The sequence below is a fragment of the Pseudorca crassidens genome, chromosome 10 (genome assembly GCF_039906515.1).
Source record: "Pseudorca crassidens isolate mPseCra1 chromosome 10, mPseCra1.hap1, whole genome shotgun sequence".
In the NCBI taxonomy this organism is placed as follows: Eukaryota; Metazoa; Chordata; class Mammalia; order Artiodactyla; family Delphinidae; genus Pseudorca; species Pseudorca crassidens.
Genome location: NC_090305.1, coordinates 83,007,845 through 83,033,886, shown reverse-complemented (window position 1 = coordinate 83,033,886; position 26,042 = coordinate 83,007,845). Strand labels below are relative to the sequence as shown.

The window sequence follows — 26,042 nt, the reverse complement described above, 5'->3', positions numbered from 1 at the left end:
AGAATTTCTATCTTTAATAAAGAGTCATTGATTTGATCCTTGGCCCGATTTTATCTGGACTCATATTAGGTCCAGTTTGTGTAGATGACAATGGTGTAATTTTCATTCTTGGGTTAAGGAAAAGTCTGTGGACTAAAAATGATGTGGCCTGTTTGGAAGGCAGCGCTTTCACTCACCTGGCATCTATGAAATAAGGCTTGTTTGAAAAGGGACAATTTCTATTAGAAAGCATAGAATAATTTATAGTTTTTAAGTAGTAATTATTCTAAGTACCTTATAATAATAAACATTTCTACTTGATTTTACTTTTTCAAAACTGGCCACTCATTTTCTAGTAATACCTTTCAATACCTTATATAGTTTTCTGATGAAATAGTTCCTTTAAAAGTCAGTGTGGGTGATATCACGTGAGCACAGACTTCTGTTCATCACTGTCTGCATTTTTCCAAGCGAATGTTTAGAAGCATTAATAATTTGTGTTTGGGGCTTCCCTGGTGGCGCAGTGGTTGAGAGTCCGCCTGCCGATGCAGGGGACACGGGTTCGTGCCCCGGTCCGGGAGGATCCCACATGCTGCGGAGACGGCTGGGCCCGTGAGCCATGGCTACTGAGTCTGCATGTATGGAGCCTGTGCTCCGCAACGGGAGAGGCCACAACAGTGAGAGGCCTGCGTACCGCAAAAAATAATAATAATAATTTGTGTTTAATTTCACCTCTAAAATCTACTTCATTTGGCTTACCAGGCAGAGTGAAAAATAATCATTTATATGACTCATCCATCTCGGAAGTGTAGTCTATGACATAAAACAACCCAGAGTTGTGACAAGGGAAGTACTACATAATGTGAGACTGTAATTGCTCACTGAGAAATGAACTAAGCAAAAGAAGGGCAATAACAGTTCATCAGCTGAGTCTGCCTCATTTTGTAGTTGCTCCCAGTCCGTATCTTTTTGGAATGTGACTTATAGTTAGAGAGGTAATTGGCAAGCATTAGATAAGGTAATGGATGGTCCCAGGACAGGGAAGTCAAGGCGGTAAGTCAGTTTTCTGGGAATCTGCCTGTGTCATCATTTATGGGGGGAAAACATAAGTGGCTTATGAACAATAGCAGAGTCCCAGGAGTGAATTCAGCTACCTGGGAATCCATCCTTAAGTGATGTCGACATGCTGCGTTCCTCAGACTTGGCTCATAAGACACTTTTCGAATGTTAGAGTTTGGGGTTTTGTTTTTTTTTTTAATTTTATTTTATTTATTTTTTTATACAGTAGGTTCTTATTAGTTATCCATTTTATACATATTAGTGTATATATGTCAATCCCAATCAGAGTTTTGGGTGCCAGTAGAGGCTTTTCAAAGTGAATGGTGATATTTAGGAAAATTAAAAAGGCAGAGGGGAAGTACATGTTAAAAAAACAGAAATACTTAGTTTTTATGCTTTTGCTCAGTTTCAACACTGTTCTGAAACATAATCCTAGAAATTTTACTGTTCACACTACGTTTTCCTTTATACTGTAAAGGCCATACTCTTGTGTGTTTCAGTAAGGAAATACATAAGTAGTACCGTATATCTTTGGTATATGCTTAATGTTGTACCCAGCTCCTCTTTATTCTTTTAGCATCTCATATCCTCCGTCACACACTGTTTCCTTTTGTTTACTTTGACATGGCAGTGTATATACTTGATGAGAGCCAAAGTAAAATTTACATGGTGATGACTATTAGTCTGTATACTTGAGAAGGCTTTAAGAACTGTCATGACTAGGTCAGCTGAGAACCAGTGTATTTATTAAAATCAATACAAACTCCTTTTTTCTTATATCCATCTTGACTTGCTCTTATAACTGCTCGCTCTTCGTACTAGATATAAATTGATTTCTCTCTTTATATCCAGGTGTATAGTATTTCTTCAATAAGTAAATATTACATCCTTTCGATGAGAAGGAGTTAATCATATGGATCACGATTACATGAAATTAGGGGACTTGAGGGCCTCAAATTCAGACACTGTATTCCAGTAAATAGGCATCTCTCTATCCTTACAGATGCCAGTGCTTAATGACAAATGATTAGCTAAATTATGGTATTCACAGAACGAGTTGACTTTATGATTTCTTAGCAAAAGATAATCCAAAGAGTTGTGGTTGGAAGTTGTGTGTGTTCGTGTGAGAGGCTTTGAAAAATGATAATTAAGGATAGAAAATTATGTGAACTGTGAAAATTTTGTGGGGAAAAAATGCCCCTCCTGGGAGAATTAAATTAGGCATTATGTACAGAAAACCTGTGTTCCGAGGTAGCAGTATAATGAAGGGTCAATAGTCACGTTCTTTACTTTTAAAGCAAAATGGTTGGAAAGAAAAAGGAGGGAGTTGTGGTGGTGATGGTGATGATGCTTTTGTTGTTATGGCCAATGTTTACAGAATGCAGATTATAACCAGGCCTAGCAGGTTATATGTATTGTCTTACATAATCCTTACACAACCTTATGAGGCAGGTATTATTATTTCCCCGTTTTAGAGATGAGGAAACCACAGCCCAAAATGTTTAACTTGGCTGTGGTTACACAGTTTGTCAATATCAGAGCTGGAATTTGAACTCACCAAGTGTGATTTTAGATTTCATAACAGTTTCTCTATTTGGCCTTCCCGGGAAAACTCCACACCCCTGCAGTTTTTAGGAAAATAATATAACATGGTCTGTAATTTCTGATCTCATGCTTGCACTTGGTTCCTATATTGGAAGGACTAGTGAAAGCAGGTTGCTCTTGAAGAACAAATTACGCCACGTGCATATTATTCACAGAAATGTAACAGCTCCTCTACTGAATTGTAATATCCTTGAAGACAGAGACTACTTTCTGTTGTAGTGCAATATTGTTTTTAACAGCTTTATTGATAGACATTGTACACTCCATAAAATTCAGCATTTTTATTATATTCCTAGAACTGGGCAACGATTCCAGCTATCTAATTTTGGGACATTCTTTTTACCCCCAAAAGGAACCATCTACTCATTGGCAGTCACTCTTGATTGTTTTTTTTGAAACTGAAGAAAGAAAGCTGCCGAAGATTAGAAGCATTTAGCATTGGGCTTACAAAATCACCTAATTTGTGGAAACTTGATATTTTTCATTAATTATAACTTTTCACCAAAATAATCATTTTCTTTCACATGCTTTTGAAATTACCTGGTTGAAATCGTTCATTCCATTATATACAAACAATTGCTGTCATTAATTCAGAGAAAGTAAAAAGTATAACCTGTCATAATAAAGTCTATCTGATCTAATCCCTTTTTATGATAGACAGTCTTTAGGACTAGACTATGGCATTACTGATTTTCAGAATTCCTTTCTGAACAAAAATGCCTCAAGATAATCCTCCAAAGTTGATTTTTGATAAGGATGTATCGAGTGTTGGAGATCTTATTCTTTATTGCCTGAGTGCTGAATGTTTGCAATGACTCAATGACAGCTTGAGAATTTTCCCTTTCCTGTTTTTAATGAATGCAGCATTTCCGCGAATATGTATGTGCCAAGGTTCCCTCCCCCGCATCAAAGAGGAAGAATCGTTAATATGCATGTTCAAGTCATTACTTGACTTTCCTATTCCGAGGATTCTGGCCTGAATTACCTCATTATTCTGATTAAGAGGTAGTAGTAAGAAATAGTTCCTGGGAGCTCAGGTTTTGGATTAAGGAAGTCATGGGGGGAGGGGTCAGGCATTCTCCCCCAGCCTTAACTCCATCAGCACAAACTTTCTTTGATGAGGACAGGCGGTGAAGAGCTGTGAAGACTCAGCTATCCCTCTACCCCCCGCTAGTTTGTTTCTATACCCAATGTCTTCTTTGTATACAGGGGTTTTGGCTGCTCTGTGGCAGTAGAATCTTGGGTTCAAATCCTGGCTCTGCCATTTACTAGCTGTGTAATTTTTGGGAAGTCACCTAATCTCTCTGTGCACTTTTTCTCATCTGTGAAGTGGGAATAATAATAATAACTATAGGGTTGTTTTTGTCTGTTTGGTGGATTTGAAAGGACACAAGTGGGGGACTTGTTTTCTTTTTCTTTTTTTAATAACCATTTTTAAAAATTGAGGTACAGTGTAGTTGACTTACAATGTTGTGTTAGTTTCAGGTGTACAGCAAAGTGATTCAGTATTGTATATATATTCTTTTTCATATTCTTTTTCATTATAGGTTATTACAGAATACTGAATATAGTTCCCTGTGCTATACAGTAGGTCCTTGTTTATCTGTTTTATATACAGTAGTGTGTATATGTTAATCCCAAACTCCTAATTTATCCCCGCCCCCCACCGACTCCCCACCATCCCCATTGGTAACCATAAGTTTCTATGTCTGTGACTCTATTTCTGTTTTGAAATAAGTTCATTTGTATAATTTTTTTAGATTCCACATATAAGAGATATAATATGATATTTGTCTTTCTCTGTCTGACTTACTTCACTTAATATAATCTGTAGGTCTATCCATGTTGCTGCAAATGGCATTATTTCATTCTTTTTTATGGCTGAGTAGTATTTCGTGTGTATATGTACCACATCTTCTTTATCCATTCATCTGCATGTGGACTTATTTTAAACGTAAACACTTTCTCTTAGGAGAAGAGGTCAGTTGGTCTTTTGTCCTCTGTTCTCTGGGCATACCTCGTGTTCACTGGTGGGATCAGCAGGTGATACAAAGCCTTCAGTAAAAGCGAGTGCTTTTTATTCAGGAAGATCTAATCCAATACTAAGCAGATGCTCTTCTTTGTAATTTTTAAAAAAACCCTTGTAATTGTGTTAAGGAGAAAGTCTCAATTTGGTGCTAATAGGTCTCTAACAACTTTCTAATGTTCGTTAATCTCCCTTTGTAATGAGAGAATGCGGGCCTTAGGCTCAGAGCCTCAGGCTCTAGGTAAGATGAAGTGATTTTACTTTGGTTGTGTTTATTTTTAGTTATTGTTTATGGCAGGCTGAAACTGATTGTTCACTGGAGGTAATGTTAAATGTTTCCTTTTCTAAAGTTTTATAAGCAGTAAAATTCACTCTTTGTGGTGTACACTTCTGTAGGTTTTGAGAAATGCATCGTCCTTCACCCTCCACCACAATCAGGATACAGAAGAGTTTGGCCTCCTCAACCCCTCCCCCCTCCCCCCATTCCCTTCTACTGTCCCCTTCGTAGTCAGCCCTAACCACACACCTGGCAACAACTGGTTTATTCTCCATCCCTATTGTAGTACTGCCTTTTCTAGAATATCACTGAAATGGAATTATACAGAACGTTGCCTTGTGAGTCTGGCTTTTCTTAGACTTACGCAGTCTATTTGAGATTAATCCATGTTGTTGTGTACATCTGTACTTTAGCCAAGTTCATTGTCGGGATTTACCACAGTGTACCCATTCACCAGTTGAAGGACGTTCAGGTTGTTTTTCTCTTTTGGGTTGATTATGCATAGAGCTGCTATAAACATTTGTATATAGGTTTTCATGTGAATGTAGGTTTTCATTTCTCTAGGATAAATATTTAGAAGTGTGATTTTGGGGTCATATGGTAAATTTATGTTTAACTTTTTAGCAAACTGCCAGAGTCTTTTCCCAGTAGCTGTACCATTTTGCATCCTTGGCAACAACGTTTGAGAGTTCCAGTTGCTCCATGTTTTTGCCAGCATCTGGTATCGTAAGATTTTTTTTTAATCCATTGTAATAGGTATGTAGCAGTTAAGCATTTCCTTTTTACATGAATATATTTAAGTTTTTTAAACAGCTTTGACTTGAAGTGAAAATACTGAGTCAGTAGTACTGCTGGTACTGAGATAGGGCAAAAATTGTGTGAGTGGTAGGTAACTGAGTGAATTTGGGGAAACAACATGTTCTTCTCTGCTTCATCTTCATCAACTAAAGAATGAATAGTATGAGGCTATCCAGGATATTTAACCAGTTTCAAGCAATGTAAATACTTGTTTTATTATAGAAAATCATGCACTTTCTTTAACATGGAAGCGGTTGGGATGACTATAATTTTTGGAAGTCTTATTGTTAGATTTGGATAAGCAAGACCCAGATGAATTGAACATCAGGTGATATCCTTGAGTATTAACAGTTTAATCTTAGTAGAGTAATAATCACTGTATTAGCAACCTGGCCTTGAAGCAAGTTGGATAGGTGCTGAGTGATGCCTTGCCTAGAAACCTGATGGTATTGGGAACACATAGCAGTAGGAAATAGCACGTTAGTGTCTCATTTCTAGGATTTATTTGCTGCCTTAACTGGATATTTCAAGAGAATTTCTAGAATAAGAAGAGAGAGCAAATGAGCTCCGAATCTGGTTTCATTTCTGTAGCCATAGTTTGTGGAGTTTGGTGACAAGGAAGGTCGTTTTCTGATTTCCTCAGCAAGGATCACTCATGCCAGGTACACTGAAAGTTTATGAACCATAGAATGTGCCCAAGAAGCAAGCAGCCACTCAAGCTTTCAGGGCAGACGTTTGGGGGCATTGCTAACTCATACTGAGACAGTCAGCAGGGAATAGCTCAAATTAGCTTGTTAAGTTGTGATCTGGTGGCAGAAAAGCCTGATAGTATTCACTGCTCTGGTGCAAATCTTGTTAAATTTTAACACTTCAAAAGGACTCTGTTTAAGTGATGAACAGTTTGAGGTTTAAAAACCAAAATCAGGCAGAAAAATAGTGCCACCTTCTCAACTTTATTTATCCTATTCATAGCTAAAGGCAAGTGTTGGAGACATTGATGCTGGCTTTCTATGAGGTGGGAAACCTTGGGAAATATTGTGTGTTTGATTCACTTGGAGGCTCTATTCTTTGGCGCGTTTTTGCAAGGACTAAGCTAATATTGAAGTTGTTTGAGTAGGAAGCCCAAGGATCAGGTAAAGATTGCTTAAATAATTATTTTATTTGATTTATAAAGTGCCAAAACAACTACGTGAGCAGTGGTACAATTCAGAGAGATTTAAAGAAACAGTCTTTTTTTCTCTTCCCATTTCTGAACCCACCCTCCTGAGGTTGCCACTGTTAAGCGTTTGTTCCCTCCGTTTAACTATTTTTTAACTCATAAAACATGCAACACCCATAGGGTTTTCTTTCCTCTTTTTCAGTAAATTGCAGTGTTTTTTGGGTTTTTTTTTTTTGCACTTTATATCACTCCACTGTACATTGTAGATATTCTTTCTGGTAACTGCATGTACATCTAACAAGTATTCTTTATATAGCAAAAATATGTATGTATATATATTTCCTAAGGATGACTCTACCATATTTCATTCAGTCATTCCCATATTCATAGGCACTCAGTTTTATTTGTTTGTTTATTTTGGGGGACTGTATTGGTTTTGGTCTGGTTTTTGGTTTTTGTTTTGGCTATAAACGATGATGCCACAATTTATCTAAGGAGAATTTTTTTTTTCTAAGAGACCATAGCCAACAGGAACCAAACGGAATTTTTAGTACAAAACATACAGTTTGAGTAGATCATTTTTCAAAGCATATAAGAGTTTTTAAAAGGATGGGTTTCCTGTATGAGTACAAGATTCTGCAGTTTGATATGTTTCTTGTTTTTATTTTGAGAGCTGGAAGTGCTTTGGGGGCATGCTAGTGAACATTGTACTGGAAATGCCCTCCTAGTTTAGAATTGCACTGGCCAGTCCAGTTGCCACTAGCCACATGTGGCTATTTAAATCTAAAGTAATTAAAATTAGATAAAATTTCAGTTCATTTCCTCTGTCATGTTAGGCACGTATCAATAACCACATGTGTACAGATATTGAACTATAACGTTGTACACCTGAAATGTATATAATCAAAATAATAATAACCAGATGTGGCTAGTGGCTGCCATGTTAGACTGACATCTGTGGATCATTTCCATTATGGCAGCAAGTTCTGTTGGCCAACAGTGGTTTCCAATGAGGGATAGTAAAGTCACATTGCCTACTTTCAAATCATACTGCCCAGCTCACTTGTTATGTGACCTTGGGAAAGTTACTTTACTTCTCTGGGTATCAGCTTCCTCATCAAAAAATGAGTATAATAACAATCCTGTGTTTCCTAGGAAGATTGGATACGGCAGTGTTGATTAAGCGCTTCACACCTTGCCTAAGACATAAGCATCCAGTAAATGGAGGCGATTATTTTTTTCCTGGTGTTTGATAATTTCTCTCTCTCTCTCTCTCTTTTTCTTTCTTTCTTTCTTTTTTTCCCCGCTTTTGGAAGGCGAGGAACTGGGCACTGTGTTTGTTTGTTCAAACATAAAAAGTGCAAGATATTGTTGGCCTGATTTCTAGCTAGCCCGGCAAAAAGCAGTGTTGGTAGGCTATAGCAGCCTCTGTTTGTCGGCCTGGTGATTTTTTTTTTTTTTTTTTAATATGCTGTCCCCGAAAAACATGATAGAATTTGTTTTACTTCTCTTCTGCCAGGAAGTAACCCTTCTGGCTTTGTTAGAAGCGTGGTTTGTAATCATTGTACCCACCCCAGATGGCTCCTGAAAAACCTTTGAAATGCCATCTGCCAGGCGTGTGTCCAGCAGGCAGCTTGTCATTCTGCTGGAAGAAAAGAGGGGGCGGGGTCCCCTCCCAGGCCCTTTCTCCCTAGCGTCACTGAATGGATCCTGGTCATGTGGGCCCAGACCCAGGGCAGGTTGCTCAGAGGATAACTGGGTGTAAACCTCCTCATGGCCTGCAGAGTGGAAAGGTTTTGTCTGGGTAATAAACCCTGAAGGTTTTGTGGGTGGAGATATACCTGCCCCCACTCCCTTCCCCTGCTGCTCAAAGGTCCTTCTAAGCATATTTATTTCCAGGGGAAAATGACGTCTGCTCGTTTTCAGTTTTCCTTTAAAATGTTCCATTTTTCAAGTTCTTGATTGTTTTCAATCCTTTCAGGAAATTAAGACCCAGAGGTTATTGTTGTCTTTACAGTTACACTGAGAAATTGGTTCAGAAAACGTGGGAAGAAATGACAAAGATTAAAGATGGTTATAGGAGGAAAAAAAACCCCAATACTGTGTGGTGTAGAAGACTTTAAAAACCCAACAAATCTTTTGTTTGGTCTTATTTATCCTCATTTTGGGGGGGTGGATTAAGTTAATAGAATTTTGGTATGGAGGCCAAATATGAGAGTTGCCATATAAAACATATTTAGGACAAATTCTTTCACAGCAAGTTTCAAAGAGATTCTGTTCTTGCCCTGCGCTGGAATTTCCCAATATGATGTAGACTGTTTGTGTTTTCCGAGTAGCCGGCTGAACAGCTTTTGCACTTGGCTCTGAGACATCACACCCTCCTCCTCTGCTCCCGCCTTGCTGACTATTGTCTTAGTCTCCTCTGAGGATCTTCCTCTTCTTCTCAGTTTCTAAAAACTATAAGGTTTTTGTGTTTAAGTCAAACTTCTTGGCTGCTTTTGCTATACTCTCTCTCCCCCTCGATTATCTCTTTCTGTGTCTTGCCTTCAAATGCCAGTGGTTTACTGATGACTCCCAAGTTCAGGGCCCAACCACCACTCTGATCTTCAGATTTACATAGTCACCTGTTCACGGCTCTCTACATCCAGGTGTCTGATAGGCATTTCATACTTTTTACGTGTTCAGAAGTGAACTCTTAAATTTTTTCCCCTAAAAACCATTTCCCCCATCTTCTTGATCTCTGTAAATGGCAGAACCCATTTGCCCAGGTCAGAGAATAAGACGGCAGTCCTTATTCTTTTGTTTTTCTTGTACACTCCATCTACTCCATCAGCAAGTTCCGTCTTTAAAATACAGACCTAGCATGGCCTGATGAGTTGATGTACTTTTAATACATCTGTCCTGCAGGCTATGTCTTATAGCTGTTTAAAATGTTTACAGTTCATAATAGAAATCTCACTGCTTCTTGTCACCTTTGTCTACTGTTCTTGTCTGTGCCCTGATTTTTTTTTCTCACCTGGACACTGTAGTAACCAACTAACTTGTCTTCTTGCTCCTATTTTTGCCCACCTCACCCTCCTACTCTGCCTGTTTCCTGCCCTTAGCTCAGTGATCTTTTAAAAATAAATCATGGTACTATCCTGCTCAAAACCCTCTAGTGGCTTCCCATCATCCTTAGAATAAAATATGAAATGTTTGCTGTGGCCTGCCTCATCTGGCCACTTGCTTTCATTTCTAACCTCTTTTCCATTGCTCTGCTACGGTTAACTCTGGACTTTTTGCCCTTCCCCCAGCATGCTAAATCTATTCCTACTTCTGAGCCTTTGGCCTTTGCCCAGGCTGGGACGCTTTTCCCATCACCTGTGTGCTGCTCTCGGTTTCCATGGCACCTCCTTAGCCAGGCTTTTCCTGATTACCTGTCTAAAGTAGCTTTCCTACTCCTCACCTTGCTTCCTCCCTCTAAGAGATTTTCAGATACTTGAAATTATATGGTATATCCATATACATATTTATAATCTGTCTTTCATAATAAAATGTAAATTCCGTTAGGGTAGGGGCTTTGGCTTCTTCTCCAGTGCCTGAACTGCTGCCCAGCAGGTATTGGGGCCTTAGTGAATAATTCTTGAAAAAATGAAACATGTAATCATATATGTAATGTATTAATATATAATTATATGTATATATGAAATTTGAACTCTAATAGTCTACCAACTCATTTCATTCTAATAGTAACATAAAGTATATATCTGGCAGCAATTATTGAGCTTAGCCTTCTAAAAGTCTTATCCCACTCAATACACACAACAGACCTATAGTGTAGGTAGTATTATTACCCTTATTTCACAGGTGAGGAAACTGAGAAATAGAAGAAGCTCAGGAACATGCCCAAGACCACAACCTGGTGAGCCAGACAGACTATGAGTTCATCATTCCCATTCTATATACCTGCTCTACAACAGTATATGGTACTGTTTATGCTTCTGGAATACCCACCGTGTGCTTGATACCATAGATATAAATATTGTGAAGCACTTCAATGGCCTTGTCATCATCTGTCAGGGGAGCCAGAAATGGGAACAAATTAGGATACACTACAAGAGTAGACTGCTGGACACTATACAAGCAGGCTTCTTTACCAGAAAGTCCCAGCGTGCTGGGCATAAGCTAACGTTTGTAATATAATTGTTCTATGGACAGTTTGCAGCTGTTTATAACACTCAAATTTCAGATAATAGAAAAACGGGGCTTGTTTAAAAATGCGTTTAGCCTGAATGAAATATGCAACAACTGTTGAGTTTTTTGATTTGAGAGAATTCTGGGTATCCACTGTAAGTGCATGGAAATTCACATGATCAGAGACTGTGCTCTGCCATGAGCACTGGAGCTAACGTACAGTTGCTTGTTTCATTATTTTAGGGAGAATTAGGACTAGGGAAAAATCCCTGCTTATTATATTAAAAAAACATTGACCTGAAAGTGCCATAGGTAATGGTGCCTTGCAAAATGAACCCACGTTGATCATATCCCCTAACTTGAATGTAGGAGCAGAAGTCATGAGTTTTGCTGTTTTTTGGTCTCTCCTAACGTTGAACACAGGTTCCTAGTATACACTATGTAATTGCTTCTTGGTTTATTTTCTTTCTTTGTTTTGTGTGTAAACCATATTCCTTCCACACTTTGGGGGGAGGTTGGGCTAAATTGATAGGTGTCCCGCCCAGCACCTGAGCTGGGTGACTTAAATATTCTAGAGGCTCTGTGTTATTTCATAAGAAGAATCATTATATTTATTAGTCTTTGAGAGAATGACGAGATTAATTCGGGGGGCAATTTTCTAGCAAATGCAGTGTCCTTTTTCTCCCATCAGAAGTTATGGGTGGCCTCTTTTTGCCAAACATATTAATTACATGGAGAGCAGCAACATTTTAATCCCTGGGAGGTATCCAGCCACAGATCTTGGGCAATTGAATTTCTCTAGTGATGTGTTTATGCAGTGGGTGTCATTTTCTTCAAAGGGCTTATTACATTGGAAGTTGCCAGATGTGTTGAGGAACACAAGAATTTTGAGGCCTATGATAAAAATATAAACCCCTTAGGCTCTGAGCTTAAGGTGGATATCTTTTTTTTTTTTTTTAAACGTGCTAATCTTTTTTTTTTAAGATGTTGGGGGCAGGAATTTATTAATTTACTTATTTATTTTGGTTGTGTTGGGTCTTCATTTCTGTGCGAGGGCTTTCTCTAGTTGTGGCAAGCGGGGACCACTCTTCATCGCGGTGCGCGGGCCTCTCACTATCGCGGCCTCTCTTGTTGCGGAGCACAGGCTCCAGACGCGCAGGCTCAGTAGCTGTGGCTCATGGGCCCAGTTGCTCCGGGGCACGTGGGATCTTCCCAGACCAGGGCTCGAACCTGCGTCCCCTGCATTAGCAGGCAGATTCTCAACCACTGCGCCACCAGGGAAGCCCAAGGTGGATATCTGTTTTAGAACTTACTGGATCCCTAAAAGCTGCTGACTGTGAATGTCATCTGTATAAAATCCAGTTCACCCTTTTCATTCAGTGCATGTTTCAAGTGATAAAAATCTCCCCGGGTTGCCTAGCTCTGCTTGGTTTTCTCTTTCTTGCATTTGAGGGGCCCAGGCTTCAGAGGATGGAAGTGAGGATACTTTTCTGCTAGAAAGAAGTTGTCTTTGCCAGGTCCCTGTCTCAGTAGGCGGGTCTGTCAGTTTAGGTACTCCAGCTTACTGAACAGGTTATTTTAATTACACCTGGATGGGGTGCTTCCTGTTTCAGTGGACTGATGATTTCTCGTGCCTTTGTCTTGTCTGCTGCAGGCACAACCCGGTCTCCCAGAGAAGGAGAGGTGCCTGGCGTGGACTATAACTTTCTGACTGTGAAGGAGTTCTTGGACCTCGAGCAGAGCGGGACTCTTCTAGAAGTCGGCACCTATGAAGGTGAGCTGATCCAAATGGCAGCGGTGAGGATACCTCTCTGCTGGGTCCTCCAGAGGATCCAGGGCCATCCAGGCAAAGACTCTGTGGACTAGTGAAGTCTGAACATCTGTAGGAGGCTGCAGTTCACCTTAAGGGGAGTAATAATAATAAAATATATGGAATATGGAGTAAGGCTTTGTGGAGCACCATAAAAATAATTTGGTTTTGTTTTTTTTTTTTTTTTCACTTGAGGAGTTTTCTCCTTTAATTTATTTTTATTTATTAATTTATTTGTTTATTTGTTTATTTTTTTTTTGCGGTACGCGGGCCTCCCACCGCTGTGGCCCGTCCCGCTGCGGAGCACAGGCTCCGGATGCGCAGGCCCAGCGGCCATGGCTCGTGGGCCCAGCCGCTCCACAGCATGTGGGATCCTCCCAGACCGGGGCACGAACCCATGTCCCCTGCATCGGCAGGCGGACTCTCAACCACTGCGCCACCAGGGGAGCCCCTGATTTATTGATTTAAACATGTGCGTGCATGTGTGTGTGTGTGTGTGTGTGTTTAATATGGGCATGTATGGTATAAGAAAGAAGAGGAAGAAGAATCATAGTCAGTCATAAAATATGACCTTATTGGTAGTGCTGTCTTAATCTCAAGGGACTGGAATGTCATTTTTTACCACCAATTGCTATTTAATGTAGTTTCTGAGTAGATGATACATTTACATGGTTCATAAAGCAGAACATTTCAGAAGTATTCGATAAGTAAGCTCTTTCCTAGATCTGTCTTCCACCTGCCTCATTTCCATTTCTCCTTTCCCCAGATACTACAACTGCTGTTACTCGTTTCTGATTTCCCTTCTGAAACTGTTTAATGTAAATACAAACACATGTACGAGTGCACACATACTCATATGTGTTTCATATGTGTGTTCCCATTTCTTCCCTGTTTTATACAGAAGGTAGTATACACTACATGCTGACATGTGCGAGTGTACACATACTCATATGTGTTTCATATGTGTGTTCCCATTTCTTCCCTGTTTTATACAGAAGGTAGTATACACTACATGCTGACATGTGCGAGTGTACACATACTCATGTGTTTCATACGTGTGTTCCCATTTCTTCCCTGTTTTATACAGAAGGTAGTATACACTACATGCTGTTTGGCACTTTGCTCTTTTATATAACAGTATGTCTTACAGGTCTTCGCAGTTCAGTAATAGAGCACTTCTTGTTTTCTTTTTTAAGTGTCTGTGTAATCTCTTCAAATAGATGGACCATAATTGATTTAACGTGGTCCCTTTGGATAAACATTTTTAATATTTCAGAATACAACTGTGTTGGATAACATGGATATAAATCATTTCACACAAGTGAAAATAAATCTGTGGGATGAAATCCTACAAATCAGATTGTAAACTCAAAGCCAAATGTAGAGGGGAAATTAAACTTATATTTTCTGAAAACAATATTATAGCTTGATTGCTCTGTTGAGTGTTATTATTTGAGACAGAAGGGCATACTATGATACTATTAATAATAAGTAGGTCAAGTTATTATATCGTGTACTTTCTCTAAACTCAAAGTTTGGACTTACTGGACGATGCCAGTGGCATTTTCAAGATGAGACTTAAAAACAAAGGTTGAATACGAAATAGGCTATTGCTTCATTAGGGGTATTATAACTTTGATATGATAATCGCCCCTGTTCCGGGCAGTGGCTAGTAGTTAAGCAATGATCATAAATGTTAGGGATGCTGATTCTGGTTTGATAGTTTTTGCAGGGGTGCAGGGAAGAGCGTTAGCTTTGTACCTACTGTTTATTTTCAAATTGTGAATATACAGTTAACATTGGTTAGCTATTAATCAAATTCCTATATTGTGAATGCAGGAAGATTTGCTTTGAGTATTGCTGATTATCAATTGTTGTAGTTTCCTTGAAGTGTTGGGATGTGACTGGTGGTTGGTGGGCTGGGAGGGCATCTGAGAATGCCCGAGGCAAGAATGATTTGTTAGGGTCTAGGAGTGAGGGGAAGGAAGGGATGGGGGCCTGAGTGGATGTACCAAGAGCTTCTTCAGTGTGTTGTTTTGTAAATGTGAATCCAGTTAAAAATTCAAGTGGCTAAGAATAGAGCAAGTGTGGATCCTCTTTGGTTTAAGGAAGTGAATTGTCCTGTCTGAAATCAGTTATTATGCCCATCAGGGGAGCTTGTGTCCCTAATATGAAAAATATCCGTTTGCCTTTTTGGAGAGGTTAAGCATGGGAGTGGTTGTGAAAAGCCCAAGAGTATTGGGTTGAAAGAGAAAAAAGTATGTGGTTAGACAACAGCTTGTCTGGGACAAAAAAGAAAATCAACTCATTTTATTGAGGTGGTTATGTTACAAGTGATACATAGGTGGAGTCACGTTGTTTTCCCATTAATTTGATCACTTTGACGGAGGTAGCTATTATCCCTGACTTTTTACATGGGGATGCTGAGGCCAGGTAGCATTTAGGAACTTTCTCAAGGTTATGCAGCTGCCAGGAAACAAACACAGTGGTTGGACTTTCAGATCCCATGCACTTTTTTGAAAACCTCAGAAGATCCTGGATGTAACTAAAGAGTTGTAAAAATAGCTCATTAGTACTTTCACCCAAGTTCCTGGTGGGTAGCAACAGGAAAAAGGTTTTCAGAAAATGTCTTATCATCCTTCCACAAAACCGTCTTTCTGTGAATGTCGCTCAGTTATTTTGGAGTTGAAATTCTCTTTTGCCACATATGAATCCACTCCATTTTTCAGCCATTTGACTGTGTTCTTCAGACATTTGACCTTTTAGCTGTATGATTTCCCTGTCATATGAGACAGCTCCTAATTTTTTGGAAGCAACTGGAATATATTGTGTTGACTCTCATAAGCTGAAAGCAAAATGGAATTTTTATGTAATGCTGGATGCTGTCACAAGAATAGGGCAGGATAGATCTTCTCTGTCTTTGCTCCCCCTGGACTAGCCCCTCGATGGCGGCTCTGTCTATTGGACAGTAACAAGCATGCAGGCTGGGCTGTGGCCCTGCCAGAGTTTGAGTCTCAGCCCCTCTGTTGTTGAGCTGTGTGCCCTCCAGCAAGTTGCTTAATGCTCCATGTCTTCATTTTCCCTTCGGTAAAATGAGGATAATAATAGTGCTTTCTCCTAGGTAGGATAAAATGAGGCAATAATTGGAAAGGGCTGAGAACAGCGTCTGACACATGTAAGCCCTCCATCAGCGTGTTAGCTCTTCTATTTACACACATGACCGGTCTGAAATTGCCACCCTGGTGGATGGATTCCCTCCCCCTTCTCCTAGTCAGTAAACCAGTGGATTTACCAGTAAAATATCTTTATTTACTTCCCAGGTCCTCACTGTCTGTTTCCCCTGCTGACATTTTTTTTCCTCTTGGCCTGTCCTGGTTCCAAAGAGGAAGAGACCACAACACAAATCACTCTTCACAGCAAGACTTTTCAACAGTTTTCAGGAAAAGTCATGAATGTACATGATGGAATTCTTTCTAGAGTAAAGAACTTAAGTATATTTAAGTTTAAATTGATTCTCCTCCTCCTCATAGGAAACCGCTGTTAGAGGGTCTAGTGCAGAGATTCAGAAAACTTAGACAATATACGGCATAAACATGTATACTTGTTTATTTCACTGCATTCTTGTCCATTGTACTTAACACACTTGGACGTGTGTTAAGTACACAGTTCCACCTCATTCTTTATAAATGCTGCAGCATATCCCATTGTATGAATATATGTAGTTTATTTAACTAGTCCCCTGCAGATGGGCATTTGGATGCCTCTCTCCCTACTTTTTTTGGTGTTTTGTAAACAGTGCTGACATGAACATCCCTGTACAAATATCTCACTATACTGTTTTGAGTAGATCTATAGAGCAAGTTCCTGACAGTGCAGTTTTAAAGGCAGCCCTTCTGTGCCCACACAGTTCGTTTCAACATTGTCCCCAGGCACAGGGTGTGATGTCTAGGGCAGAAGACCAAAGCAGCTCTGCCTTTGAAGGTGCTTATGCTCTATAGTTATTTACTTCTGCCAATGTTTGTCCAGTGTACACTATGTGCTGGGTGCTTTTCAGTGCACATTATGTGTACCAACTCACTTAATTACCCAGTAATCCTGTGAGCTGCGTACAGTTTATCCCCATTTTGCAAAAGAAGAGTATGAGGCCCAGAAATGCCTGTTGTCTTTGCTTAGTTCATGGAGTGAGCTCAAGACAGAGCTGGGAATCAAACCCAGGTTTTTGTGGCTCTAGGGTCTCTATAGACCCTCAGTCTTGGGAGACAAATTAAATTTAAACAATTTCAAGAGACGTGATGAATGTTCTGAGAAGGAAACTACAAGGGTGCCCCAGAAGCATCTAGCAAGGGTGCTACATCGAATCTCGCATCAGAGGCGGTCCCCTGGAGGAGGTGGCCTTTGACCTGAAGCTCGTCAGAGGATCTCATGAGTTCAGTGTGTCAGCGCCAGTCACAAAGCCTGGATTCAGAGAGAGCAAAGCAGTGAACCAAGAGAGGGTCGGAACGTTGGTCCTGGAGATGGACGAGCAGGGAACCATTTCCTGATTCCTGTAGAACCAATGCCATCCAGTAGGACTTTCTTCAGTAATGGAAATGTTCAGTATTCTGAGCTGTCCAACATGGCAGCCACTGGCCGCGTGTGATTTTTGTGACTGAGAAACTGGATTTTAAGTTTAATAGTGTAAACGAATTTAGTCTTAAATAGTCTTGTGTGTCTGATGGCTGCTATATTTTCCAGGACAGGTTTTTTTTTTTTTTTTAAACATCTTTATTGGACTATAATTGCTTTACATTGTTGTGCTGGTTGCTGCTGTATAACAAAGTGAATCAACTCTACGTATACATATATCCCCATATCCCCTCCCTCTTGCGTCTCCCTCCCACCCTCCCTATCCCACCCCTCTAAATGGTCACAAAGCACTGAGCTGATCTCCCTGTGCGATGAGGCTGCTTCCCACTAGCTATCTGTTTTACATTTGGTAGTGTATATATGTCCATGCCACTCTCTCGCTTCGTCCCAGCTTACCCTTCCCTCTCCCCGTGTCCTCAAGTACATTCTCTGCGTCTTTATTCCTGTCCTGCCCCTAGGTTCTTCAGAAACTTTTTTTTAGATTCCATATATGTGTTAGCATACGGTATTTGTTTTTCTCTTTCTGACTTACTTCACTCTGTATGACAGTCTCTAGGTCCATCCACCTCACTACAAATAACTCAATTTCATTTCTTTTTATGGCTGAGTAATATTTCATTGTATATATGTGCCACATCTTCTTCATCCATTCATTTGTCGATGGGCATCTAGGTTGCTTCCATGTCCTGGCTATTGTAAATACAGCTGCAATGAACATTGTGGGCCATGACTCTTTTTGAATTATGGTTTTCTCAGGGTATATGCCCAGTAGTGGGATTGCTGTGTCATATGGTAGTTCTATTTTTAGTTTTTCAAGGAACCTCCATACTGTTCTCCATAGTGGCTGTATCAATTTACATTCCCACCAACAGTGCAAGAGGGTTCCCTTTTCTCCACACTCTCCCCAGCATTTATTGTTTGTAGATTTTTTTGATGATGGCCATTCTGACCGGTGTGAGGTGATACCTCATTGTAGTTTTGATTTGCATTTCTCTCATGATTAGTGACGTTGAGCATCCTTTCATGTGTTTGTTGGCAATCTGTATATCTTCTTTGGAGAAATGTCTTTTTAGGTCTTCTGCCCATTTTTGGATTGGGTTGTTTGTTATTTTGGTATTGAGCTGCATGAGCTGCTTGTATATTTTGGAGATTAATCCTCTGTCGGTTGCTTTGTTTGCAAATATTTTCTCCCATTCTGAGGGCTGTCTTTTCGTCTTGTTTATGGTTTCCTGTGCTATGCAAAAGCTTTTAAGTTTCATTAGGTCCCATTTGTTTATTTTTGTTTTTATTTCCATTTCTCTAGGAGTTGGGGTCAAAAAAGATCTTACTGTGATTTATGTCATAGAGTGTTCTGCCTATGTTTTCCTCTAAGAGTTTTATAGTGTCTGGCCTTACATTTAGGTCTTTAATCCATTTTGAGTTTATTTTTGTGTATGGTGTTAGGAAGTGTTCTAATTTCTTTCCTTTATATGTAGCTGTCTAGTTTTCCCAGCACCACTTATTGAAGAGTCTGTCTTTTCTCCATTTTATATTCTTGCTTCCTTTATCAAAGATAAGGTGACCATATGTGTGTGGGTTTATCTCTGGGCTTTCTATCCTGTTTCATGGATCTATATTTCTGTTTTTGTGCCAGTACCATACTTTCTTGATTACTGTAGCTTTGTAGTATAGTCCGAAGTCAGGGAGCCTGATTCCTCCAGCTCCGTTTTTCTTTCTCAAGATTGCTTTGGCTATTTGGGGTCTTTTGTGTTTCCATACAAATTGTAAAATTTTTTGTTCTAGTTCTGTGAAAAATGCCATTGGTAGTTTGGTAAGGATTACTTTGACTCTGTAGATTACTTTGAGTAGTATAGTCATTTTCACAATGTTGATTCTTCCAATCCAAGAACATGGTATACCTCTCCATCTGTTTGTATCATCTTCAGTTTCTTTCATCAGTATCTTATAGTTTTCTGCATACAGGAAACTTTTGTCTCCTTAGGTAGGTTTATTCCTAGGTATTTTATTCTTTTTGTTGCAATGGTAAATGGGAGTGTTTCCTTAATTTCTCTTTCATATTTTTCATCGTTAGTGTATAGGAATGCAAGAGATTTCTGTGCCTTAATTTTGTATCCTGCTACTTTACCAAAGTCATTGATTAGCTCTAGTAGTTTTCTGGTAGCATCTTTAGGATTCCTTATGTATAGTATCATGTCATCTGAAAACAGTGACAGCTTTACTTCTTCTCTTCCGGTTTGGATTCCTTTTATTTCTTTTTCTTCTCTGATTGCTGTGGCTAAAACTTCCAAAACTATGTTGAATAATAGCGGTGAGAGTGGCCAGTCTTGTCTTGTTCCTGATCTTAGTAGAAATCCTTCAGTTTTTCACCATTGAGAATGATGTTGGCTGTGGGTTTGTAATAATAATATGGCCTTTATTATGTTGAGGTAAGTTCCCCTCTGTCCACTTTCTGAAGAGTTTTTATCATAAATGGGTGTTGAATTTTGTCGAAAGCTTTTCCTGCATCAATTTAGATGATCATATGATTTTTATCCTTCAATTTGTTAATATGGTGTATCACATTGATTGATTTGCATATATTGAAGAATGAAAGCTCCTGCAAGGACGGGTGAGAACCTACTCAAGAAGATCCTTCCCTTCTCACTCATCTGACTTCAGAGAGCTGAGCACATCTTTTAAGAGTTAAGCTCCTTTAGGAAAGTGTAATTTTGAATCCTGCCAAAGAGGATGTTACTACAGAGGAGAGGTGATCTTCTTTATGTACATTCCGTGACATATGATAGGGCAGACAAGTAGAGTCAACCAATAAAACCTCAAGGTCTGATAACCTTCCAAATATTCTTTCAGGTCCACTATTTGTTTGGGGTTTAGAATTGCTGGATTGTAAAATTTTAAAGCTGGAGAGGCAGTAGAGCTCATCTCTTCAGAAGACAGAACTAAGATCCAGAGAGAGAATGGTCTAAGACGGGGTCCCCAACCCCCTGGCTGCCGACCGGTATGGGTCCGCGGCCTGTTAGGAACCGGGCTGCACAGCAGGAGGTGAGTGGTGGGTGAGCAAGTGAAGCTTCATCTGCCGCTCCCCATCGCTTGCACTACCGCATGAACCATTCCTCCCACCCCCATCCGTGAAAAAATTATCTTCCACGAAACCGGTCCCTGCTGCCAAAAAGGTTGGGGCCCGCTGGTCTAAGACACCAAGGAGAATTGGGGACAAAACCCGGCCAAATGCCCCTCACTCAGGTCATGTCCTAGGCAGGACTGGGATGCCCGTCTTTCCTGAGTCTGCTGCCTGGAAATGGATACTTTTCCTGTAGAGTCTCTTACTAGTTTGTACATTCATTCATTTATTCGTTAAAGATAAAATGCTGAGCAAAACCAGACATGAGCATTGCCCTTATGGGTCTTACAGTCTAGTTCATGAGACACATTATTCAAACAATCTCAGAAATAAATATACATTTGTATGTATGTTACAGGTATCAGGATATTTAAAGGAGACCATATGATGGGGAGATTTGCTGTCTTTGGGGTTGGGAAATGCTTCCCATGGAGAAGCATTATAGTATTGAGATGAGGTCTGGTGATTGAGCTAGAGTTAGGTTGCTAGATTTAGCAAATAAAAATACAGAATACCAGTTTTGCATTTTATCTGGCAGCCGCACATGGAGTTAGCTTTAGCCTATGTTGGTAGTGGTGGTGATAAGTTGACTGAATCTTGAGATATATGTGTGATTGTGTGTGTGTGGGGTATGCTCTTTTATTAGTATAAGTATCTTAGAAAATACTGTAATTTTTAGAGGAGTTACACATTGTTTTATCAACAGTATGAGATGTTTACGTGGACTTGGGGATTGGTTATCATAAGAAGGAAGTAGAAGATTCAGGTGATGATATTCTTCCTAGGATGACTCCTAGTTGCTGTCTTAGAAAACTGGGTAGCTGCTGGAACCGTTTGCTGAGATAAGAAGCGCTGGAAAAGGCCAGATCTGGTGTGTGTGGTGGGGGGAGTGGGGTCAGGGGCTCCATGATGAAATTTTCCACCCCCATCAGCTATAATGCCTGGTATATGACACGTACCCTCCAACAGAGTAGAGGCCCTTCCTCACCGTGTAAGGAGCCTAACTATTGCCCCTCACAAGGTATAAAAGTTGTGAGTGGAGCTCATAATTGGTCTTGGCTCTGCAATTTGAACCAACTTCTCATTCTGTCGCTGGATGGAATCAACATCAAGGCAAGGCAAAGAAGACAAGACTAAATGTGTCTTTCCTCCTTGGCCCAACTTCCTAATTGTGACAGTGAGCTAACGTATTTGATAAGGCTCTTGATATAAATCAGCGGCACCATCTCCTTTTTGCCTTGCTTTCTTTTTTGTTTTTCCTATCTACATTTGTGCTCAGTAAGACAGGTTTCTGCCTCAGCCAGCCCTTGGGGCTCCTCCGGGAGAGAGTTTACAAGGGATGAACTATTCAGTGGGGTGGTTCCAAACATGCCTGTTTTACAAATGCCTCTGGGTAGAAGAGGCTGATTATACCCTTTGAGCCCTGCAAAGATTGCCCCTCAGCATGGAAGTGCGGTGCCAGTGTGACATTTCCAGTTGGAGTTATGGGTTGCATATCTCTGCATGTTAATTACGAAGGGGGGGTGTCAGCCTTCAATAATGGTACTGTTCTGCTTCCTAGAAGGTCTACAAAAATGCAGCTGCCAAGGGTCTGCTTTGAGGGGACACGGAGATAAAGCAGGGGTGAAGAGAGTTCTTGTTTGTCATTGAGGAAGACGAGACCATCTGGAGTCCTGTTCTTTGGCAGGCCTCAGCAGCCGTCTGTTGGGATAAGCTCTGTTGGCAAACTCCACCATGCAGTGTTCTCTGTTGGTAACGAAAGAACCAAAGAAAATCTGTGCGACAATTGTCCGTTCCTCTGCCTGTGAAGACGAGGAGGCAGAGGCCAGGAAAGTTTCACTTAGTTTTCTGCTCAGAGATCCCCAGCAATTCCTGGAGTCGAGAGCATAGATGATCAGGACAGATCCATGTTTAAATGCCAGTCATCACTTATGCATTGTGTGAATCTGTTTCTTCATCTGAAAATGGGAATATTGATGGATGTTTTTTTTTTCTGTAGGATTGTTAAAGATTAGAATTAGTGAATGTGTGGGAAGTGACCTGGTAGGTGCACAATAAAGGTAACTTTTTGTTAATGTTGTTCTTTATAAATTTATTTATTTATTTATTTATGGCTGAGTTGGCTTTTTGTTGCTGCGCACAGGCCTTCTCTAGTTGCGGCAAGTGGGGGCTGCTCTTCGTTGCGGTGCGCGGGCTTCTCATTGCAGTGGCTTCTCTTGTTGCGGAGCACGGGCTCTAGGCACGTGGGCTTCAGTAGTTGCGGTGTGTGGGCTCAGCAGTTGTGGTTCACGGGCTCTAGAGTGCAGGCTCAGTAGTTGTGCGCACAGGCTTGGCTGCTCCGCAGCATGTGGGATCTTCCCGGACCAGGGTTCAAACCCGTGTCGCCTGCATTGGCAGGCGGATTCTTAACACTGCACCACCATGCAAGCCCTAATGTTGTTCTTTAAATACATACTTTGATGGCAATGCCATCTTTTACATAGGAGAGCTGTTATCTGCTCACAGCATCAGGCGCAGTTTGAGATGCTGGGGTTTATTACATGCTACTATTGTGCCAGCATAATGCTGAGTGCTTTATACACATGGTCTGTTGACATCTGTCTCTGTTAGGTGGATACTAGTCTTTATACCATGAGAACTGAGGCTGGAAAGAGAGAGGTCCTTTACCTTAGGTTGACAAAGCTATTAACTTATTTTGCCCTTTTTTGGTCTTAAATTCAAAGGTAAATGGCACTGGCAAGAACAAACCTCTAATTATAGGACATGGGCTTACTGTCCTTCTGTGCATGCACGTCATAGGTTTGTAGGGTGGAGCGGGTCGGAAAAGGAAGAGTAAAAAGAAAGTGGTGGGAGCCCGGCCACCTCAGGAAGTGTGTGTTGGCTAACATGGGGACTATGGGATGGTCAGGTTCGTGTCTCTTAGAAATGATGCAGGGAGTCTCTTGTGCATACTCTCTGTAAGCTTTGTGTTTCTCCCATGGCTAGGCTTGGTCTGATGGTGACCAGAGTGGAAATGATTGTTAAGGTGGAGAGTTTCCCTGAAGGGTGGGGTTTTGAATTTAACTGCCTGGGCGTCCAGGTAGGTGGAGTGAGAGAGTGTATAGGGCGGGTGGAGGCAGTGCTGGTTGGAACTGTGTCAAATGGGGGAGTCCATTATGTGTTGAGCAAGCAACTGGCAAAGTGAAGTGATATGGATCTGAGATCATTCAGATAGAATTGATGGACTGGAGAGAAACTGCTGTGAGTCATGCGATTGAAAACCAGTTCCACATCATAGGTATTGAGGAGCATCCCCAGCTGGGATTTATGTGTGCTGTCTCCGCTTGTTTGGTTACTCATCCTGCAAAGAATCACTGAGTGACACTGTGTGCCTGGCACCATGTTTGGTTTGGGAATGCAGTGGTGCACAAAACACATGTGGCTGCTGCCTCCATGGAGCTTACAGTCTAGACGTAAAGACAGGTACTGATTCATTAAACAGTCTGATAAATTCAACAGAATTCAAAATTTCAGACCTCACCTTGACCTGCTGAAAGAGAATCTCCATTTAATGTAACTATTATTTGCACAAAGTTTAAAAAACCAATGTACATTTGTGAAGATCATGTTTTAGTCCCATTTTCACCTTTCCAGCATAGTGGCTGGCATAACAAGAGGTTCTTGGTAAGGAAATGAATGAGTGAATACTAAATTTGTACAAAGCGAGAGGCTGTATGGATTTGATTCATTCTGGCCTAAAACTCAGGGTTACGGTCCGCCTTCAATATTTTATCAAGCTCTAAAAATTGATTTTCAGTCCCCATTAATTTTTAAATGTGTGTCAGAAAATATTTTCTTTGGCTTCTTCGTGACCAAAGTGTGTGCGTGTTAATTAAGGCCAGCGATGGCTTTCTCTTGTGTCTTCCCTGCCCTCCCCTCCCTCCCCAGCCACCATCCCTGCTGAGTTGTATTGTAGAACCAGTTCGGAAAATAGTAGCCAGGACTCTCACATTGTCACTTGGGAGGGAGCCCGGCTACCTCAGGAGATGTGTGTCGGCTAACATGGGGACTGTGAGATGGTCAGGTCTCTTAGAAACGATGCAGACTGCCAAGTGATAACCCAAATTAATCTTTTATTCATTTATAATTCTTCAAATGATTTTTATTTAGTACCATTAAGCGATTCATATATTCTTCACAGGAAGTCTCCTGTGCATACTCTCTGTAAGGTTTGTGTTTCTCCCATGGTTAGGCTTGGTCTGATGGTGGCCAGAGTGGAAATGATTGATAAAGGTGGAGAATCTCCCAGAAGGGTGGGGTTTTGAATTTAAGTGCCTGGGCATCCGGGTAGGTGGAGTGAGAGAGTATATAGGCCTGGTAGAGGCAGTGCTGGTGGTAACTGTGGCAGATGGGGGAGTGCATGAGCCATCTGGCCCTTGGTTGCATGGAAAGACAACGTGGGATTGTGGCATGACCCCATCAGCCAGAAGTGCAGGGTCCAAAACCAGATTCACCCAAAATCAATTCACTCCAAGACCAGTCTGTGAATTGTAGAGGATTTTTGAGGTTTTCTTCTATCCCTCCGGTGTGCATGCCCCTTTACCTGCCCAGACCTTTGCATTGCAACAGCCTTAGGACACTCTTCTGGATTGGGGCCAGGTGTTTGTCTGGCAAGGGCTGGGCAGACCAAGGGTAGGAGCCAAAACCTTTGTGCAGAAATCCTTAATTCAGTGAGTGTGTCCCTGGTGAATTTGGTCACACACTTGTCACCAACATTGCCTATAAAAGACAAATCCAAAGAACCAGACCTTACAGTTTGTCAGGCAGCACCTCCCAGTATATCCAGGTTTTAATCAGAAATATTCAGTTTTTAAATGTTGGTCACTGATTCAGATGATTTTTTAAAAAATATCTGCAAAGGAAAGTTGAACCCTCTGCCCTTAGAAAACCACGAGATAGAAGCTTTTCTGTAAAGGTTGTAGGCAATACGGGAAATTAGAAATACTGGAGAAGTTTGAATAATTACATGGTCTCATACTTATAATACCTTATAGTTTACAGGATACCTTCAAGAAAGTTACATCATTTGGGCTTCCCTGGTGGCGCAGTGGTTGAGGGTCCGCCTGCTGATGCAGGGGACACGGGTTCGTGCCCCGGTCCGGGAGGATCCCACATGCCGCGGAGCGGCTGGGCCTGTGAGCCATGGCCGCTGAGCCTGCGCGTCCGGAGCCTGTGCTCTGCGCCGGGAGAGGCCACAACAGTGGGAGGCCCGCGTACCGCAAAAAAAAAAAAAAAAAAAGGAAAAGAAAGTTACATCATTTGATTTTCATGATAATCCTGTGATGTTGTTAAAGCTCATGCTACCATTCCCATTGCACAGAGAAAGTGAGACTGAGAGTAAATAACTTGCCCAAGGTTATTTGGTCATTGGCA

The 26,042-nt window shown here is 40.8% G+C and overlaps 1 protein-coding gene across 25 annotated transcripts in view; it reads left to right on the top strand.

The window, feature by feature from the left end:
- MAGI1 (membrane associated guanylate kinase, WW and PDZ domain containing 1) overlaps positions 1 to 26,042 on the top strand; it is a 622,973-nt gene that overhangs the window by 470,268 nt on the left and 126,663 nt on the right. For 24 of the 25 annotated variants that reach the window (XM_067755101.1, XM_067755099.1, XM_067755095.1 and 21 more), the window contains exon 3: positions 12,731 to 12,850. The exons of the other annotated variant lie outside the window; for it this stretch is intronic. In XM_067755101.1, the coding sequence (XP_067611202.1) occupies positions 12,731 to 12,850 (120 nt within the window). The remainder of the gene's footprint in view (positions 1 to 12,730; positions 12,851 to 26,042) is intronic. 25 annotated transcript variants of the gene reach the window in all.